Source organism: Spea bombifrons, chromosome 7 (genome assembly GCF_027358695.1).
Source record: "Spea bombifrons isolate aSpeBom1 chromosome 7, aSpeBom1.2.pri, whole genome shotgun sequence".
Lineage (NCBI taxonomy): Eukaryota > Metazoa > Chordata > Amphibia > Anura > Pelobatidae > Spea > Spea bombifrons.
The window spans coordinates 44,398,163-44,419,703 of record NC_071093.1 but is presented as its reverse complement, the minus strand read 5'-3'; the positions used below and the strand labels follow the sequence as shown (position 1 = coordinate 44,419,703).

Genomic DNA, 21,541 nt, shown 5'->3' with positions numbered 1-21,541 from the left:
TATGTTTTTAGTGTCTGTGACTTGTTTTATTACTATATAGGGGGCGCAGGATGCCCATTGAGATCCTTGATAGGTTTATAAATCCATCTTTAAATCGTTAAGCAACGGATTTAAAATTTGATCTCCACGTTTTCGCTAGTTATAGTCGCAGTAACACGATTTTCCGTAAAAAAAAATAATAATAATTATAAAAAAAATATGCAGAATATCCTTAAATGTACGTTTTTATACATTTATCTATTAATGTGTTGAATTAGTAAATGAAAAATAATTACTGTTTAATAAATAATTAAAAATTGAAAGGGGTTAATTAACAAAATATTACTCTAATGCCGCTTTGTTGTTATTTCCATTTAAATTTATGCGAAAATAATGCAGCGATCGGGATTTTTTTTTTTTTTTGTATTTTGTAAGTGATGATTATTTTCTTAATTAATAGCGAAACTGATCCTGGAATTAAACCGCCATTAATAAGGATTAATTCCCATCCCGCGCTGGCAATCCCTCTGACACCGGGACAAAAAAAATAAAAATATTAGCGTCGATCAAAACAAATGATTAAATCGCCGAGTCGTCGAAAAACCTGAAAAACCTGCGAACATGACTCGATGAAGACAATTATCCTCACCAGGCCCTCGCTTAGCATGCAGATTCTTAAATGGCAATTAAAGGATTTGGAACGATGTCTGAGTGTTTTGGGTTAATTGTTGAGTTAATTGTTGCGTCTTTATGTCGCGTACATTGTTTTTTTAAAAAAATTTAAATATTCTGGTGTGAAAACTGATCCGAACTGGATAAAGATCCGGATCGAGTCCCCAAGTCCCCATCCATCCAAAGAGGATTTAAAAAATGGCCGCCAAAAAAGCAGCGAGTGGGTGGAGATCAGCAGCTGGTGGGTGGAGCCTCATAGCACTCTCTGACCCCCTTACCTAAAAAAAAGGGGCTGCTCCGGAGCCCCCCCTCAAACCATTTGCCGAGTATATGGGGGCAATTTCCAGGTAAGCCCATTGTAAGCCGGGCCCTTCTCAAATTTTCATGTTGTATACTACTTGTTATCTGTCTACCCATTGTACATCGCTACAGAATAGGATGGCGCTATATAAAACAATAATAATAATAATGGGACATCACGTATCAAATTCTTAGACCTACCCATAGAATATAGCAGACTATAACAATTATAAATAGAATAAATATATTAATATCTATATATTAATATTAATGTGAATAAATATTAATATTGATAAATATGAATATATATTAATTGGAATAAATATTAATATTAATAAATATGAATATATATTAATTGGAATAAATATTAACATGGGCCGGCACGATCTGCCACATATCAGACCCAGACAGATAGAAGGTCTGCGCAGGGATGATACGGAACTCTTATAGAATCTGTTATAGACGGCATTATAGATTCTGTACAAATTGGCAGAAATTCAATAAAAAAAAATGGTTGGCAATAGAGGCAAATGATTTTAAGTACAAAAATATTTGTTACAAAAAATAACAATTTACAAACGTGGTGCAGACATCCAGAATCATCATAAACTGTTAGAAATTAGTAAAAATATAGGAAACATAAAATATACAGAATATATATAGAATATAGACAAGAACATAAACAAAGGTACAGACTGATATGGAATTCATATGAGCATGAGTAAAATGGGTACAAAAATGCTTTTTTTGTGTTTTTTGTTGGAGCCGTTTCAGTAGTAGTGGGCACCGAGCCCCACCTGCCAAAGACCCCCATAAAACCCACGTCCTTCCCTTAGGGAACATTAATGGTGTTTGACCCCAAAAAACCCTCCTATAGAGTCCAAAGATAAATGTCAGTATAAACATAAAACATGTTATTTTATTCTTTCCTCTAAAGTTCTAAACACACAAACAACATAAAAAAACCCTACATGTTTTTCTGCTGCTATGGCAAGAGCCCATATCAATATTTTAGTTTTTACATCCCTTGTATTATCCTGAGCATAACTCAGTCACTGAGCACTCATGGACCGAAGTCATGAAGAATCATTATAACATGTTTAGGTGAAATATATAACTTGAAGGGGTAATAAATTCAGGCAAAAGTCTTGAAATAATGGAAAAAAGGTCATTAATCAGAAATCCCGTTAAATATCTCAATTTTCAGGGAAATATCTCCATTTTCAGGGAAATATCTCCATATTCAGGCAAATATCTCCATTTTCAGGCAAATATCTCCATATTCAGGGAAATATCTCCGTCTTGAGATATACGGTGGGATCGTTGATCACATGTAGATCTTGTTCACGTAGTTACTTGGAAATAAACCGACCCTCCCGGAGATCCTGCCCTTCCACCAGTTGGGATCAGAAGAGTCAAGAACCTCGATGATGTCACCTCGTCTGATGGAGAGCTCGGCGGCCTTTTCTGGGATGAAGTCAAACTGCGCCTGGACAAACTGCTTTTTCTTCTGTGGGGAACAAACAAAGATCCTCTTTTCATTCATTGAAGAGCAAACATTTCATTAAAAAATCAGAATTTTTCTTGCGTATACTTTACTGAGAGGGTGGTAGATAAGTGGAACAGCCTCCCAGCAGAGGTGGTAGAGGGTAATACAGTGAGGGGATTAAACATGCATGGGATAGACATACGGCTCCTGAATCTAAGACGAGACCAACGACTGATTAAGGTTTGAGTCGTAACAGCAGGAGAAACGGGCGACTAGACGGGGGCCGAATGGGGGCCGATCTGCCGGCGTTTTTTTTACCCAGATGTTTATGAGAGGCTAATCCTTGCCTTATGACAATGCTCCCATCCAAAGAGCTGCTGAAATCCATCATTTTCACCCAAAGTCGTTTATGACAGTCTTAATCACCATTCAGCCCCCGTCTAGTCGCCCGTTTCTCCTGCTGTAAAGAATCAAACCTTAATCAGTCGTTGGTCTCGTCTTAGATTCAGGAGCCGTATGTCTATCCCGCGCATGTTTAATACCCTCGCTGTATTACCCTCTACCACCTATGCCGGGAGGCTGTTCCACTTATCCACCCCCCCTCTCAGTAAAGTTCCATCTTAACCTCTGACGCTATGAACAAGCCTGAGAATAGGGTTTAGAGGTCAGGCAGGTAATCCTGCTGGTTACGTCAATCAGTGGATGAACTTGGCAGCACCTTAAAAAAGAACATAAAGCAGAATATTGTAAAAGGTCATGTGACAGATCCGATGCCGGAGAGGAAAGGCAGACGCATTCCGGACCGCAGCGCCTTCTGTGCTTCTCTTTCATGCTTGGCCAAGGTTTTGCACACCCCGGGCTCTAATTTTCCTCCCCCTTATAATGTTTTTGTACCCCTCTGATAAGAGCTGCCCTCGACCCTTCTATAGTGCACCTTAGAGCCCCTAAACCCTCTGTTTTTTCCTCGGTTTTGCCCGTAATGTGTGTTTTTTTTGTAGTTATGTTTCTCCGTGTCGGTTGCCGGCCGGTTTCTAACCAAACAGACGCTCCACATACATCAATCTCAGCTCCTCTTACAGCCTGACAATCGTCTCTCACAATAGACACCTCCGGGGCCGGGAGGGGCCGGCATTTTCAACTTTATTCTAATAAAAAGTATTTATGAAAAAAAACAGTGTTTGAAAAGCCGCCGGGTGAAGGGGCTCAGCTTCCGCAGACTAAACAGCCTTACGAGCCCCTGTCCTGTGCTAAAAAAACACAAACTATTGGTGAGGGAATGCGAGGTTCGGAGGGGATTTGCTACAAAGTTCAGGTTCTTTTACGGGAAGCCCGGCGGCATTTGGCATAAAAAAAACATCTAAAATCGACCCCCCGGGCCCTTTAAGACACACAAAAGAGCAGGACGCTGGGGAGCATCACGGGGACTCTCCAAGCAGGAAGGGGTTAAATGGAGTTGGTATAAATCTGGAAATATCACAATGGAGGATCGTGACTCGGTTTGTTCAGTCATTTTCAGGACTTTTTGCCCCAGAACACAATGTATTAATGTCAGTAGAAGGCACCCCGGGCAGAGAGGCGCATGGGGCACGGTCAGCTGTCAGCCGGCAGCCACTGTAGGTCCTATTCCATTTCAGCATGGGGAAGAGACTACTGAGGCTTCTTCTTAAGTATGAACTTTATTTATTTAGTATATCAGCCTTTTAAGTGAGGCCTCAATACAAATGGCAAAAGATGACCCACTAAGAACAGGGGTGCGGAACTCCAATCCTCAGGGGCCACATCCGGCTTGTGCAAGTGTGCAGGGCTCTCAATTAAAAAATAAAATCATTAAACCGCTTGTTTTTTGGGGCCGGGTTACACAGAATTTCTGGCCTGTCTCTTGCCCTCCTAGACCAGAGTTTTACACACTGTTAAGACATGTCTACCAACTGTCCCGGGACAGTCCTGTTTTCCCCACTCTATCGCCCTGTCCTACCGAGCTCCGTCTCGCTTTTCACCAGGATGGAGAAAGCTGGTTTTGATCGGAATCTACCCCCGCGCTCAGTTTAACCCCACTGTCCTCAACCCCACCTCCATCCGTACCCCCTGATACCCCTCCACCATTTCCGTTGGGGCTGATGTCCATCGCCCTACAGACACAGATCGTCCTAAAACAAGGACCTCTTTCCTGATCCAGGTCTTGCCCTAAACATTTAACCCTTCAACCTAAACCAGAAGCACACAAAGTGGTAAAAGTGGAGCAGGGGCAGGAACCTTTCACTTTGTGTCACTTGGGGGTTAAAAAGCTTCCATCACGGACGGTTGCCCCCACCTGCTGCCGCGGGACCACCGGTGGGTGGTAAGCGGCCCGCGATGCAGAAGTGAAACCTCGATTTTATTTGCATGGCGTCCCCCACCCTTCTGTCCCCCGAGCTTCGCCAACCACTGTGTCACCAGAGCCATAGAACCTTTATTTATTTTTATTTATTCATTCATTTATTTTTCATTCACTCATTCATTTATTCATTCATTCATTTTTGCTTCGGTCGGCCCTCAAGGGCCTGAAGAACACCTACACGCACGAGCATCAATTCGAGGTATCCCAGCATGCAATTCTCAACTTCCTTAATGATTGGCTGCCGTGAGTGCCCGCTGTGTCCAAGTCATTCAAATACCCTTAAAATCAGGGTTAGGGGCTATTAAAATACCGCACAATATACACAGTTTTAAAACTATAGATATTGAGGGGTTTTTTTTTACCCTCAAAAATTATGCTTTTAAATAATTTAGTGTATTTTACGGTCCCATAAAAAAACATGAAGAGCTACGCATACGTTTTGTGTTGAATATAGCATGGCCTATATGGGACATAATACTATATGGGACATAATACTATATGGGACATATTACTATATGGGACATAATACTATATGGGACATAATACTATATGGGACATAATATTATATGGGACATAATACTGTATGGGACATAATACTATATGGGACATAATACTGTATGGGACATAATACTATATGGGACATAATATTATATGGGACATAATACTACATGGGACATAATACTATATGGGACATAATACTATATGGGACATAATACTACATGGGACATAATATGATATGGGACATAATACTATATGGGACATAATATGATATGGGACATAATACTATATGGGACATAATATGATATGGGACATAATACGATATGGGACATAATACTATATGGGACATAATATGATATGGGACATAATACTATATGGGACATAATACAGAGAATTATAGATCTCCCCATAAGCCTGCGTTGTTTTCGTGGCCGGCTCTCACGTGATGTGTGCTCTCCGGGCAGGGCTCGATGTTTTTTGGCAGGCGGATATGGATAATCATTATCGCGCACCTTTATTTGGAACAATAACTCCTAGAATTATATGCTTAGGGATTATCGCTTATACAAATGCCGGGGCGCGCGGCGAAGAACACAAACAGAGCGCTAATAACAGCCTGGGTATGAAAAGCGTTCGGATTGGGTTTTATAAAAAAAATAAATTTTTGTAAAAAATACGGTTGCCGTTGGACTTGAACCAACTCTCATCACTCTCAGCCGGAATAGCTGGCTAATCATAGTTTGGGTTCATCGGGAACCCCGGTAATTCATTTATTATAGGTGGATGAAACATGCGCGGTGTTAACGCGTTTTAAGGAACGGTCACAACCCCCCCCCCAAAAAAAAATATGTTTTATTTACAAAAAACAAAACCTCCCCTCCCAGGAAAGCCCCGCGGGATTCAAAGCCGAAACGCTGCCCAAACTTTATGGAAACGGGGGAAATGATTCAAATATTGTGTAAAAAAGGATATCTGGGTGTGACGGCCCTTTAAAAATAAATAATAATAATAATATTAACGGAAGTAAAATAATAACAATATAACCCCAAATCAACATGCGTTATATCCATCTGTATACAGCCCTGTATATAGTAATATAACCCCCCAGCGCTGTATACAGTAATAACCCCCAGCACTGTATACAGTAATATAACCCCCCAGCGCTGTATACAGTAATATAACCCCCAGCGCTGTATACAGTAATATAACCCCCCAGCGCTGTATACAGTAATATAACCCCCCAGCACTGTATACAGTAATATAACCCCCTGCGCTGTATATAGTAATATAACCCCCAGCGCTGTATACAGTAATATAACCCCCAGCACTGTATACAGTAATATAACCCCCAGCGCTGTATATACAGTAATATAACCCCCAGCGCTGTATACAGTAATATAACCCCCAGCACTGTATACAGTAATATAACCCCAGCGCTGTATACAGTAATATAACCCCCAGCGCTGTATACAGTAATATAACCCCCAGCGCTGTATACAGTAATATAACCCCCCAGCACTGTATACAGTAATATACCCCCCAGCGCTGTATACAGTAATATAACCCCCCAGCATTGTATACAGTAATATAACCCCCAGTGCTGTATACAGTAATATATCCCCCAGCGCTGTATACAGTAATATAACCCCCCCAGCGCTGTATACAGTAATATAACCCCCAGCGCTGTATACAGTAATATAACCCCCCTGCGCTGTATACAGTAATATAACCCCCCAGCACTGTATACAGTAATATAACCCCCAGCACTGTATACAGTAATATAACCCCCCAGCGCTGTATACAGTAATATAACCCCCAGCACTGTATACAGTAATATAACCCCCAGCGCTGTATACAGTAATATAACCCCCCAGCGCTGTATACAGTAATATAACCCCCAGCACTGTATACAGTAATATAACCCCAGCGCTGTATACAGTAATATAACCCCCAGCGCTGTATACAGTAATATAACCCCCAGCGCTGTATACAGTAATATAACCCCCAGCGCTGTATACAGTAATATAACCCCCAGTGCTGTATACAGTAATATAACCCCCAGTGCTGTATACAGTAATATAACCCCCCAGCGCTGTATACAGTAATATAACCCCAGCGCTGTATACAGTAATATAACCCCCCAGCGCTGTATACAGTAATATAACCCCCCAGCGCTGTATACAGTAATAACCCCCCAGTGCTGTATACAGTAATATAACCCCCGAGCGCTGTATACAGTAATATAACCCCCAGTGCTGTATACAGTAATATAACCCCCAGGACTGTATACAGTAATATAACCCCCAGTGCTGTATACAGTAATATAACCCCCAGCACTGTATACAGTAATATAACCCCCAGTGCTGTATACAGTAATATAACCCCCAGCACTGTATACAGTAATATAACCCCCCAGCGCTGTATACAGTAATATAACCCCCAGCACTGTATACAGTAATATAACCCCCAGCGCTGTATACAGTAATATAACCCCCAGTGCTGTATACAGTAATATAACCCCCAGCGCTGTATACAGTAATATAACCCCCAGCGCTGTATACAGTAATATAACCCCCAGCGCTGTATACAGTAATATAACCCCCAGCACTGTATACAGTAATATAACCCCCAGTGCTGTATACAGTAATATAACCCCCCAGCGCTGTATACAGTAATATAACCCCCCAGCACTGTATACAGTAATATAATCCCCAGCGCTGTATACAGTAATATAACCCCCCAGCGCTGTATACAGTAATATAACCCCCAGCACTGTATACAGTAATATAACCCCCAGCGCTGTATACAGTAATATAATCCCCCAGCGCTGTATACAGTAATATAACCCCAGCGCTGTATACAGTAATATAACCCCCAGCGCTGTATACAGTAATATAACCCCCCAGCACTGTATACAGCAATATAATCCCCAGAGCTGTATACAGTAATAACCCCCAGCGCTGTATACAGTAATATAACCCCCCAGCGCTGTATACAGTAATATAACCCCCAGTGCTGTATACAGTAATATAACCCCCCCAGTGCTGTATACAGTAATATAACCCCCCCCAGTGCTGTATACAGTAATATAACCCCCAGCGCTGTATACAGTAATATAACCCCCAGTGCTGTATACAGTAATATAACCCCCAGCGCTGTATACAGTAATATAACCCCCCCAGTGCTGTATACAGTAATATAACCCCCGTATGTGTTTGCTGTAGGGAATGAAAGTGATTTTTGGGTTGTTTATCCACTCCTTTTCCGCGTCGCTCTACTCGCTGATCCCGTCGCACACCGCGGGGTTTATAGACAATAACACGGTGAGTCAGAGCCTCTTGATCTTTCTGCGTTTCTCCCTAAAGCGTTACCTTCTCCTCGTTGTCTCGCAGGAAGACTTGGTGGGATTTGGCGATGGAGCTGCTGCGGTAATAATCCACCAGCTCGTTCAGCGAGTTGAACTTCGTTTCCCACAGGTAGTAATTCCCGGCCTTCTCTCTCAGGACCTTGAAATGCTGCACATGCTGCCCGTAGCTGCGGGGAGAATAAAAGAGCGCCATTAATAATCTTACACACTGCCCATGCGCTCAGACTGCCGCGAAATGTTACTTCGTAGAGACCTTCACTGGGGAAGATGGTAATAATGACCCCCCTGGTGTGAAAAACTTGGTTTTATCTCATTCTGTCCCATTAAACCCCCTTTATCTGCAGATCTGGAGCAGCCGTTGCTGTCAGTCATGTGATATTTTGGGTGACTTTCCCGGCTCAAGCACCACACTGAGCTGATGCTTTATGGCGATGCTAATGAAGTCCGTTCCTCCATAGACTTTCATTAGTCAGAGAGTCTAGCTGGGTGATTGAGACTCACACACAGTATGAATGCCTGAACAATCAGAAACCCGACCTTAGAGGGAAACGACACCCCGAGCTGCCGAGGAAACTGTTTTCAAACTCAATCTGAAAATGTTTCTTTTTAGTTTAATTGCTTTTCTGGGGAAGCTTTTCTTTTCTCGTTAAGATGTTCAGAACATTTATTTTTATGTTCATGGACGTTCCATAAAACCCTCCGGCGTTCCCGAGATTGTTTTTCTGCTCCTGGCTTTTGACACACATCGACCCGTCGTTGCCAAATAAGTTACCACGTGAAGCTGCTTCCTGATTCACGCTGCTGTTTGCTGACATCATGTCTGCATCGAATATGATGTAACGCGGCTCTAATCCATTTGGTATAAAACTTCCTTGTTAGTAATTCCTGAAACCGCCCAAAATTAGCTCCGTGTCCAAATCCCAGCACCTCGTCGTGGCCGCTTTGCACGAAGTTTAGGGAAGTCACAATGGGGACGGCGAGATCTTCTTGGGGACCACTGCTTTCGTCTTTGTGTGAAGCGCTGGAATATGATGTCATACCCTGACGTTACACCTGAGTGCAGAAGATGGGCTAGGGAATTCCGCACAGACCTCCGTGGTATAAATGGGCCATTGGGAGGGAGGCCAATAGCCTAATAGGAAAATTGGCCCCTAGTAGGGCAGTCCAGGGCCTTCTGCCCTCCCAGATTTGGTGCTCTAGGTAAGAATACATACGTAAGCGGCCTAGGTCAGCAGGTCTAGGGGTGGCAGCACCTACATTGCCCCATTGGGTGATCAGGTACCCTCAATGGGGCAGTTAAAAAGGGAGGTCACTGCCCCCCCCAAAAAAAAAACGGCCCATTAACCCTATGGTCAACCATGCCAAGTTTCCTTCTGCCCCAGGGCGGCTGGTGGAGCCTAGGGCAGCACTAGAGATCAATCTGTCACTGTATATAAAAGCTGAAATAAAAAAAAAGATATGGAGTAATAGAAAAAGGGGGGAAAAGGGAAAGAAATTGCAAGAAAATACAATTCTTCTTGGTTGGCCGTCGGACGTTGCTATATACCTCCCGCTTTCTACCCAATAGCGGCTCGCTTTATATTCCTAGGTAAGGAAACACCACCCGGTATTCCTAAAATATTACAAAAATCTGAGAAAATCCCATGTTTTCGCACAGCAGCCATCTTTGAAGGCCGGATTAATCAATGCGGGGCGAGCCGAATCCGCGGCCTCCGCTGACGGAATGGCGACAACTAAATAAGTTTCATAATGGAATAATTTTATAATTACTTGACGGAACTCTGTCCTCAATACTGAAATAACCATTTATTATTTTAATTAAACATTATTAAATTACAAATTAGAAAACTATAAAGCCGCCAATACGAGACGCACCGCGGAATTGGCTTCCATCCTTCCTTTATGATTTTAAGACTTTTTACTTTTCTGGGTTTTTTTCCCCTTAATTTTCATTATTTCAGAACGCCTCGCCGGCCTAGCGGAGTGTCAGACGTCGCCATGATTTCGCCTGCCTGCCTGCGCATGTGCAGAGTGTTTACCTTGGCTTTCTCCAGCGAGTTAAGTTTCCAAAAGCTCTAGAATGTGCGTGTAAAAAAAAAAAAATTAACCCCATTATTTGTAAACAGAACGGGGTGTCGGAGCCGCGGGGGCTAACGCTCGAGTCGGGGCGATTATTTACGCGTAAGGGGTCGGGAGACGGGCGCCCCGAACGTGTCAGGTGGGTCGGACACACAAAAGGCGCTTGTCTTCACACAACGTGCGTTCGTGTCCCAGAAACCAGACGGACCGGATCCATGGAGCATCCGACATAAAGACAGCAGCGAGTACAACGCGCTTCACATACAGAGATCGATCGGGGCCAATGTCCTATTACACCAATGACTTAACACATTATCTGTGATGTCATAGGTCATGTCACTATTTTAAAAATTGAATTTTTATTATTAAAATGATTATTAAATTATTATATTTTCTTATTTTCGCATATATATATTCTCCAGCCTCGCACACTCTTTATTTTTAAAGCGAATCGAATAATATTCTCTTTCAGCATGCTTATTCCTCCCCATTAACTTATCTCTCCCCTACTGTTAAGTTGCTGATTGTTGTAAGGATGGAGGGGAGAAAGGAACAAAGGAAGTTGATTAAATTAAACTGATTGTGCCACGGGCTGCCACCGATCCCAACTTTATTAACTCTGTAATTAAATATTGATTTTTTTTTATTCGCTAATGAAATATTTCCAATTAAATGAATTAAAAGACGAGTAGGACAGAGTTTTAACCCTCGCCTGGTCCTTCATCAGTCCGCGTTATGTTTGTGTCGATCTTTTTAACTCCGCGGAATAAATTGGATGGCGCGGGGGGGGAGGGGGCCCGCGAGCTCTGTGAATACGCCTTGGCGTTTGGCATAAAACAAATTAAAACAATAAAAAAAAGCAGGATGACAACAGCATTTACAAAAAAATCCAGGTCAGGGCTTGTCCTACCGCCGCTTCCTTTTAATTAAGGATAAAAAGGCTTTTATTGCTGAGCCCGTGGCGTTCTGAAGCCCAGCCCAAGCGAAAAACGCATATAATCTACGTCTTGCACAAAACGGGAAATAAACGCTTCTGCATTTCAATGTTTTATGCCGCGCATGAGCGTTCCGGGGAACTCCCAGGGCTTAACGCCGAGGCTCTGGGCTTTTGCCCCAATGTCAGGTGTCTCTGGGGCAGATTCTGGAGGTCACACAGTCTGACTCCTTCCTATGCTGTGATTATATATAAGACCCCCAGTCGGTGCTTTTGCCCCCAGTATGCTATGGGAGGAAAGAGTGGATAATTGAGTCTTAAAGCAGGACTGATCATCCTAAACAGGGATACTTGGTAGGAATTATATATTATGGGTAATGACAGTGGGGCGATGAGTCAGAAAACCGAGAATTTCCTGCTAATATTATTTTTGGTATCAAATAATGCAAAAAATGTTTGTGGATTAACAAGAAGTATTGGTGAAGCCCCCAGCAGGTCAGATATCTGTGAGATCTGCGACCCGCGGCTTCCTGTTACAAACTTTCTGTTCTCGCGGTCAGCAAACCGACGGCTCCGACACCCGCTGACGAGTTAACCAGTTCAGTGCTGCAGCGTAATGGTCAACATCTGAGCCTTGGACAGATATCTGGGTCTTAACACTTGCTGCTTCCGGCAACCTCCTGAGGTTCTTCCCGCCACCTTATTCCTCATCAAAAATTAAAAATACGTTTCCAAAACATTGTCCTGCTTTCTTTTTACCCCAGTTGTAGTTTTTGCCCCCATAATATAAAGTTTTCAGGCAGCTGCATATCAGCCGTTTGTATGATTCTCGCTCTGTTATCTGATCCCCGATCTACTAACCCCCAGACTCCTTATCTACTGCCTGTGGGGAACAATAGAATGGCTCGGTCTTAATCACCCAGCAGGACTCTCTAATGAAAGTCTGGGAAGGAATGAACTTCATTAGCCTCTTTGGTTCCCAAATCCCCGATGCCCCTCTCTCCTCCCCTGATGCCCCTCTTCTGTAGGCAGTCAGAATGTTTGCTGGGTATTAGGGGATCGCAGGGTTATACAGCCCTAAAAGCCCCGATAATGTGTATAGAAACAGCAGGGAACAGCTTTATAAATTAAACGGGGTAAATAAACCCCATTATTCTTCTTCTAAATGCCCCGCTCAGTTACACAAATACCCCGCAATGGGGCACAAAGTCACATAAAGAGTCCTGGTAAAGCCCCACCCCGTTACTGTCCCTTTAGCCACACCCCCAAAACATAAGTGCCCCTGCGGCCGTGCGCATTATTAGTAGGCGTTGGGCCCCTGAGCCCTCGGCATCTATGAGCTGCTATGATGTCAGAGACCCGACATTTAAAATATCCGGAGGGCTCCAAGCGGTAGACGGCGGCCCGGCGTGTGAGGTTCCTGCGCCGCACGCGTATAATAACACTTCTGTTCCTGTATTAAGGGTTTTATTATTTGCTTGTGGTTGTTAGGACTTTGTGCAATATTTTCTCTTGAAACTACAAAGGGACTCGACTCGCGAACTCAGGTGAACCGGCACTTACCGAATCCCTCGGAGGTTATAAACAGGCCAAAGGCTGGATGAGAGTAATTGGAGTTAATAAAAAATATCCAGGACTGAAGCGCCTCCTTCTGGTGACTCTAATGTTTATTTAAAGCCGTTCCCTGCTGTTTCTATACACATTATCGGGGCTTTTAGGGCTGTAGAAGCCTGCGATCCCCTCATACCCAGCAAACATTCTGACCTCCTAGAAAAGAGGGGCATCATGGGAGGAGAGAGGGGCAACAAAGAGGAAAGAGGGGCATTAGGGGAGGAGAGAGGGGCATCGGGGAGGAGAGAGGGGCATCGGGGAGGAGAGAGGGGCATCAGGGATTCACCCACTCACTTAAACCTCGGAACGAGTGTTTAACCAGCACGCTTAACATGTTATAACCCCCACCGTCTGCCCTCGAGATCCCGAGCACTTGGGTGGCACTGCCAGCTCCCGGCAGCCGGGGGCAAACACCTCCTAGTGACTAATCCTCGGCAGCGCTCCGCCGGGAGGCTGTTGGAACTTGTTTTAAACGTTTGCCTCTTTTTCAGAGATGCTTTTTAATTCAATTCTCATTTTAACACAAAGTGATTCATGATCCGACAACAGACCGGCCCCCGTTCGGCCCCCTGGCCCGTTTCTCCTGCTGTAAAGACTCAAACCTTAATCAGTCGTTGGTCTCGTCTTAGATTCAGGAGCCGTATGTCTATCCCATGCATGTTTAATCCCCTCACTGTATTACCCACTTCTGCTGGTAGGCTGTTCCACTTATCTACCACCCTCTCAGTTTTTTTTTAGCTCGTATTAAAGATATAGAAAGGTCAGGACAGCTCCAGCCGCCTTGTGATGTTTTTTGCGTCTGGATTTCACCTCTTCTGGGAGGAGAGGGTTAAATTTAGAAGCAGAAACACGAGTGGGACCCGCCGGGTGGAATAACTCATGGGGTGAGTCACGGATCGCGATTTATAACCCAACCTCCGACTTTATAACCCGAACCACTTCAAGCCCAACTTGTCCGTCCATCAACCTCTGCGGGCTCCCGCTCGGGGCGTCGAGCCTTTCCTGTTTCCCAATGGATCTATATCCTGGTTGAAATTACCGGATGAGCAAGACCATAAGGAGATTAACCCTTTCCCCACAAAGGTCCCATTGCTATTATTTAAACCGACTGATACCAGAATTTATACCTTTAAGGAAAAAAACCTAAATTAATAAAAACGATGATGAGATTTTATAACATTGTCTGCATTGGGTTTGCGATGAGCTGCTTGCGTGGAAATATCTCACTATATTTTCTGTACCAGGGGTACCCAACCTGTCAAATAATCAGAGCTGTGATGGATTAATGAGCAATTATTAAAAAAAGTATATATTTTTTTAGAAAAATGGAAATTTAAGAGAATAAGCATATATATATTTTTATATTACTAACTAAAAAAAAACTTAGCGTTAGGCCGCTTTCTTTATCTGATTTAAGGCAATTCTAGCTATTTACACAATTTATAGGGAAGTTATGGTCGCCAAGATACAGAAAGAATCATTTTTTTTTTTTTTTATTATTATTTTAATTAGTTTGTTCTTGTTTGAATGTATCATGCTGGTTTTATCGATCATCGTGGCATGTTCTAATATTTTGTTTTCACACAAGAAGCTTTCGTCCAATTAAATTTTTTTTTTTAAAAAAAAATTAATTATATTATTTTTTATTTATTTTATTATTTTTAATTAAATAATTTTTTAAATTATTTTTAATCTGATTCTAGTCATTTAAAAAATACTATATTTGTGTAGCTGTCAGCCTCTGCATTGTCACATTATTATATTATTACAATTTATGTATATTTTTTATGTATAGTTTATAGTTACACTTGGCCTCCTTTAATTTTTTTTTTTGCAGAACGTCAAGTTTTCATGAAGGACAAAATTTTATAAATTATTTGGCTCAGTACATTTTGGAAAAGGCAAAACAAGAAGAAAAAGTGTAAGTCAGAGTCTAAGAAGGTTCTCAAAGAAGTAGTTTGATGAGTATCAAATTGTGTTGAAAGATTTTACCATTTTTAGGCGACTTCCTCTTTAAGAGAATCTCAACAGGAAGTGGCTAGTTCATCAGAAAAATGCTTCCCCCGCCCAAAAGAGATGCATTATAGTGCAATTGAGAGAAGTGAATGTCTCACCGTGTTTTTAAAGGCGGGGGTAAAGTGCTTTTTGTTTGCTTTATTCTCAGTGAAGGATCATTAGCGGAGCGGGACGGGTAATCATCCAGGTTGATTAATATCCTTGTTTATTATAAATCAATAAGCAGGTGACATTTTTGGGACGTAGTAAGTGGAGCGGCGGCAAAGTGGAACGTATCGAGACAAATAACGTGTTATGTGACATCCGGAGAGCAAACATACATCACAAAACAGATGATGTCATATCTGGGAAGCCACTCCCTTATTACTCACTGCCTTGAATAAACTTAAAATATTACGAGTTCGCACCCTGGCTTTGCCCACGAAAAACCCCTGGAGGGAGAAGGCTGGAGGCGCGAGAAAGATTTGGTTCTTTTTCTTAAAGGGACATTCCGCCCGTCATATACATTTTAACTCGTATGACTGCTGATTGGCCCCTTTAAATGTCATTGTTGTCCTCCTTGACACTAGATTAGGGATTCTTGCCGGCGAGTGTTCCAGGGGGGTTAACAAGTAACTGAGTTTTCCTGCCACCGATTGGCTGCTTTAAGTCATGTGATATTTTGGGTGATTTTTCCGGCTCAAACACCACACTGAGCTGATGCTTTATGGCGATGCTAATGAAGTCCGTTCCTCCATAGACTTTCATTAGTCAGAGAGTCCAGCTTTATGATTAAGACCGAGCCATTCTATTGCCCCCCACAGGCAGTATGATAAGGAGTCGGGTAGATCGGGGATCAGATAACAGAGCGAGAATCATACAAACGGCTGATATGCAGCTGCCTGGAAACTTTTTTTATGGGGCAAAAAACTACAACTGGGGGTAAAGAAAAATGTAATATTTTTTTAATATATTTTTAATCTGATACTAGGAATAAAATAAACGGGAGATCCCCTTTCATTTGGTTCTTTCATCAGGTCTCGGTTCCTGCTCTGAGCTCAGACTGTGGTTTCTTTAGTGAGTCAGACGCGCAGCTCGTGTCGAGACCGGTTGTCGTCTGATTCCAAAATCCGCCGTGAATGAACACGACTTCTTGCTGGTACGTCATTCACCGCGAGGTCTGCTCGACGGTCGTGGAGTATTCTGCCCTAATGTTTTGGCAATAAGGAATTTGCGGCCAGTCACTTTCCTCTCTTTATGTCACATGACCTGCCCTGGTCTATGAGTCTGTGCTCAGCTCATCTATAATTTGAGGTCATTACAAATTTAGTACGTTTACGTATTAACAGCCTTTCTAGAGAAGAATGCATTTTAACCCCTTTGCGTGATCAGGCATTCGTACTAAAATGGTGTACCGGTGCTCGCGCTGAACGCTTGATGCCTGATGTAGAACCTGCACCCCTGCAACATAAAAAATCTGGGTAAAGCCCCACCCACACCTCTAACCACACCCCCTGAAACAAGAACGCCCCTCCGGCCATTTGAAATGTTTGGCGGGATGTAATAAAACAAATAAAATGTTTGTTTTCCAAACACTGAAGCATCATTTGTTCCATTTGTGACGCTGTCCCTTTAATGCGGTTTTCCCTCTCTTGGCGCCGGGATTATCTCCGGCGTGGGAGAGGCGAAGGCGTGAGAAACCCCTCGGGGGGCTCAAAGAATTGCACCCGGGGCAAATCCATTAGTTTCTCCGTCTCGTGCTGCTCATTCCCCGAGAAACAGACACAGGTGTCGCTTATTAACAATGTATGGGAACCTGCGCAGCAATCACTTTAACTCCTTCGCTGCTGGAACAGACCGATAAAGCATGAATGACATCACAAGTCATCCGATCCTTTTCGTGACACACGGGTCTCTTTTTGGGAGACAGACACCCCAGCGGGGTAAATGCTGCCTTCCGGGTTCTGGCTAACAAAGAGATTCAAGAGAGGTTGAAGTCAAAAGGGGAAAGGTGTTTTAGGACACGAACACGGCAACCAATAAGAAACTGAGACTTGGCTAGATGGAACCAATCAGGAGAGGCTGAACAGAGCTACGGACTCTCCAGGCGCTCTATAAATAAATTTCATGTTGATAAATGTAAAATAACGCATTTGGGAGAAAACAAGAGATCCTCATCTAAAACTAGAGGGTCAGAGGCTTACATGGAATGTAAGGGTGTTTTACTTTACTGAGAGGGTAGTAGATCAGTGGAACAGCTGCCCGGTAGTGGTAGAAGAACAGAAATATTGTGTCTTCCTATATGGGGTCAGCAAAAACAGAGTGAGATGTTTAAGGAACACACTGGATCCGGTTATCAAAGAGTTAAGTCGAATTAGCCGGTCTGGTAGAGTTTGTGATGGCAACGAGGAGGCGTTCGCTCATGGGGGGCTCTGCCAAGGCTGATCACGTCTGTGCCCTTTACACGTGATGTCATATCCCACATATTTATCCCCCCCAGCTATTTAATATGTTCAGCTCAAAACATCTCCTGACATGTGATTTACCCCCCACCCTGCAGCTCCGGCGCTGGCTCGGCGAACACAGCCGGTAGGGGTCTCTTGTGACCCCCGCGTGCATGCGCAGAAAGTGCTCTCCTCGATACTCGAAGCAGCCAATCGGTGGCTCGGAATGCCAGGACACAGAAAGGGGTGGGAAGCTGGGGTAAAAACCCTGAGAATCTGCCCATTCATCCTGAGATCGGGGTAAAAACCCTGAGCCACTGAGACCTCCAGCTACAAATACATTTTCTGCCCCAAGGAGTCGATTCCCCCGGGTTCAGACTACGGCGATCGGAAGACATCTTGCCCGCCGTCTGTTCCGCTAGCGCTGCGCGTTTCAGGCTAATTCCCCTTATTTTTGATTTCCGGAAGTATCCGGGGTGGTTTTGCTGAGATCGTTCCCGTCCCGGGGATCTCCTCCTTGGGATACGACTCCGCTGACCCCTGCTGGAAGGAGCCGGCCCGTAGGAGTCACTAACCTGCCCAAGAGCTAACAGTCCAATAACACTAGCGGGTCAGAGGCTGAGATGGAATGGAAGGAAGTTTTACTTTACTGAGAGGGTGGTAGATAAATGGAACAGCCTCCCAGCAGAAGTGGTAGAGGGTAATACAGTGAGGGGATTAAACATGCATGGGATAGACATAAAGCTAAGAAATAAATGATAGATTTACTTACTTGACTGAAATGGAGAATTCCCCCGGCGAGCTCTCGCTTTCTCGTATTAAGAAGGCGCCCAAGAACTTCCGCTTCAGCAGGATTTGTTCGGCCACCTGCCTGGAGATCCTGCCGCCGTACCACCTGCGACAAGGAGCACAGCGCATGCGCGTTAATCGCTTGGACTGCGATCAGGAAAGGCTGGTGTATGGACAGTCACGGGGCTGGGGAGAAAACCGGGGATTTCGGACAAACCTGCAACTTCCTTTATATTGAAAGCTACAATATCATCCGGTGCGGGGTATTATTTATCGCTGACCGCCGTAGACAAATTAACTGCCCCCTCCAATGGGATTTATCCAATTCAATTAATTATACCGGGATGGGGGGGCAGAATCTAACACTAGAGGGTCAGAGCCTGAGATGGAATGGAAGGAAGTTTCACTTTACTGAGAGGGTGGTAGATAAGTGGAACAGCCTCCCAGCAGAAGTGGTAGAGGGTGAGGGGATTGAAACATCGCTGTATGCTGTACAAGTCTAAGCATCTGCAATCGCTGGGAAATACCCAACCCCAACCAACGCGTTCCGCACTTGCGTCTCACAAATTTCTAAACAGGGATTTCCCACTAAAGGGGTCTTCCAGACAGAGGAGGGCACCCCCCCATAGCCCCCCTCACTCCCCCGTGGTGGGACACAGACAGTTAAATGAGAGTTGATGAAATACAATCTATCTGGAATGTTCCGGGACTTACGGATGGGGCTTTACTTTAATATAATTCTTTGGGACGTAACCTTCTTTCCCGAAATGTTCGGCTTTAAACCAGTTTTGGTCGTCTTCCATATTCAGTATCTGCAAGAGAAGAATCCGATTACCGACCGAAAAGACAAAGACAGAAAATTATATATAAAAATGCATTCATCGTTTCCTAAACTGGGACTTTTTGACTCTTTTTGATTAGAAATGATCACACATACACCCAGCTCCATGCACACTATATGGACAAAAGTATTGGGACGGCTGCCCATTACACCATCAGGGACTTTGATGACATCACACTCTATTTACATAGACATTAATACGTTAATATGAAGTTGGTCTATAACGGCTTCCGCTCTTTTGGGAAGGATTTCCACGAGATTTTGGGGAGTTTCTGCGGGATTTTTGCCCGTTCTTCCAGTAGAGCGTCTGTGAGGTCAGAACGAGACGCCCGGCTCGTAATCTCCGTTCCGGTTCATCCCGAAGGTGTTTGATGGGGTTGAGGTCAGGTCCCTACTCAAACACTACTCTGAGCTGATGCTTTATGGCAGTGCTAATGAAGTCCGTTCCTCCATAGACTTTCATTAGTGAGAGAGTCCGACATGGTGATTAAGACTGCGCCATTCTATTGGTTCCCACATGCAGTATGATAAGGAGTCGGGGTGATTGTCTAGTAGATTAGGGGTTTAGTCGCCCCTTTCTTCTGCTGTAAAGACTCCTTAATCAGTCGTTGGTGTCGTCTTAGATTCAGGAGCCGTATGTCTATCCCGCGCATGTTTAAATCCCCTCACTGTATTGGCCTTTAACTCTTTAAAGATCCAGAGTCCGTTGCGCTGAATCAGCAGTTCTTTGGGAAATATAACCGGTTTTGTTATAAAGGAATTTGGTTTAATTCGGAGCTTCGTGGGAAATTGGTGAGCCGATTGACCTGAATGGAGATCTGAAGTCAAGTAGGAAGTTATGGCGGTGGTCGTTCACAGGGGTACATCGGTCAGACCATAAGGGCACAGAGGTGAGCAGCTGGCTGGGTATAATGGGAGTTGTGGTCAGCAATAGATTCTGTGTCACCAATAAGCAGCGTTTGGGGTTCATAAAACACCAAAATGCTCTAAAGAAGCCATAAAGCAAACCTGAAGGAAGACAGGCCGCACGGTTCAGGGCACATAGATACATTGTACAGCGCCGCGGAATATGTTGGCGCTGTAAAAAACAATAAATGATAATAATAGGGCAAAACTAAAATGGCAGTTCTTTTATCTCTCAAGCGAGTGCAAGCCTGCAAGCCAAAGATTTTAATTTCTACTTAATCGACCTCCAAACCCTGACTGGGAAAACAATGAACGTTCCGGAAACGCTAAATCTGCGGCTATTTCCCCGTAAAAAATGGCTACTTTTTACCTTCAGCGTGTCTCCTTTGTTGAAGGGCAGCTCGTCCCTCTCCGTGGTCTTGAAGTTGTATATCGCGACTGCCTCCATCACCTCTCCGAGGAGCCCCCACCGGCGCGAGGACCGAAGAAGAAGCAGCAGATGTGCGGGGGAAACGTGCGCTTCCTCAATGTCAGTCTGCGGCGAGAAAGGAGCGACCAAAGCTCTGAAGACCAAAGCCGATCCAGACGGGTCCTGAAGCTAAAATACGGAGGAGAGAAGACTCAGCGTTGACCACGTAAGACCATCGCGCTGCGGACCCTCACTGGATACATTGTATCCCCCCCCCAATAACACAATACAAGAGCATTGTTTATAAACAACGGGACCCGATATTTGGACGAGGAAAGTCGAGGCGCTTTACCTAACCACCTGCTCTATGAAACGTCTCGCCCTCCTCGCTCCGCGCCCTCAGACTCTCTCCCCACTCCCCTTCGGGCTCTCGGCTGTCTCGCTCGGCTGAGCCTGCAGAGGAAGAGCTCTTTCGGTTTTTAGAAACCTTAACCTTTATAGAAAGATAAAAAAGCCCAAACAGGAAGTTTCTGCGAAGCGCTTTGCCAAACAGGGGGGCCGAGCGACAGCAGAGGCTTACTGGCATAATGCGAGCTGTCCTTGGGCCCCCGCCGAGTATCTTGCGGTAAATGCCCTCCTGCCCATCCACCGATCGCGATAATTATCTAATCTGAAAAACATAAGTTATCCCTCTTTGGTCCCTGTGCCCCTGTATATAATATAATAGCAAAGTATGTGTATTGGAAACAAACCTGATTATTCCTCCCCATGAAGTTATTTATCTCCTCTTGCTGGTTCAGGCAGTGTTTGTAAGGATAATGGAGGAGAAGGGTGAAAACTTCAGCACAGTA

General features: G+C 44.0%; 1 protein-coding gene across 1 annotated transcript; it reads right to left on the bottom strand.

Annotated features, from left to right (window-relative positions):
- Positions 1-2,158: 2,158 nt before the first annotated feature.
- On the bottom strand, positions 2,159-20,761 carry GRAP (GRB2 related adaptor protein). The gene is made up of 5 exons (XM_053471729.1): positions 20,652-20,761; positions 19,249-19,346; positions 18,518-18,640; positions 8,687-8,849; positions 2,159-2,461 (listed from the first exon to the last, which is right to left on the bottom strand). The coding sequence occupies exons 1-5, from the start codon at positions 20,727-20,729 to the stop codon at positions 2,279-2,281; spliced, it is 645 nt and encodes a 214-aa protein (XP_053327704.1). The 5' UTR covers positions 20,730-20,761; the 3' UTR covers positions 2,159-2,278.
- Between the last annotated feature and the right edge of the window lie 780 nt (positions 20,762-21,541).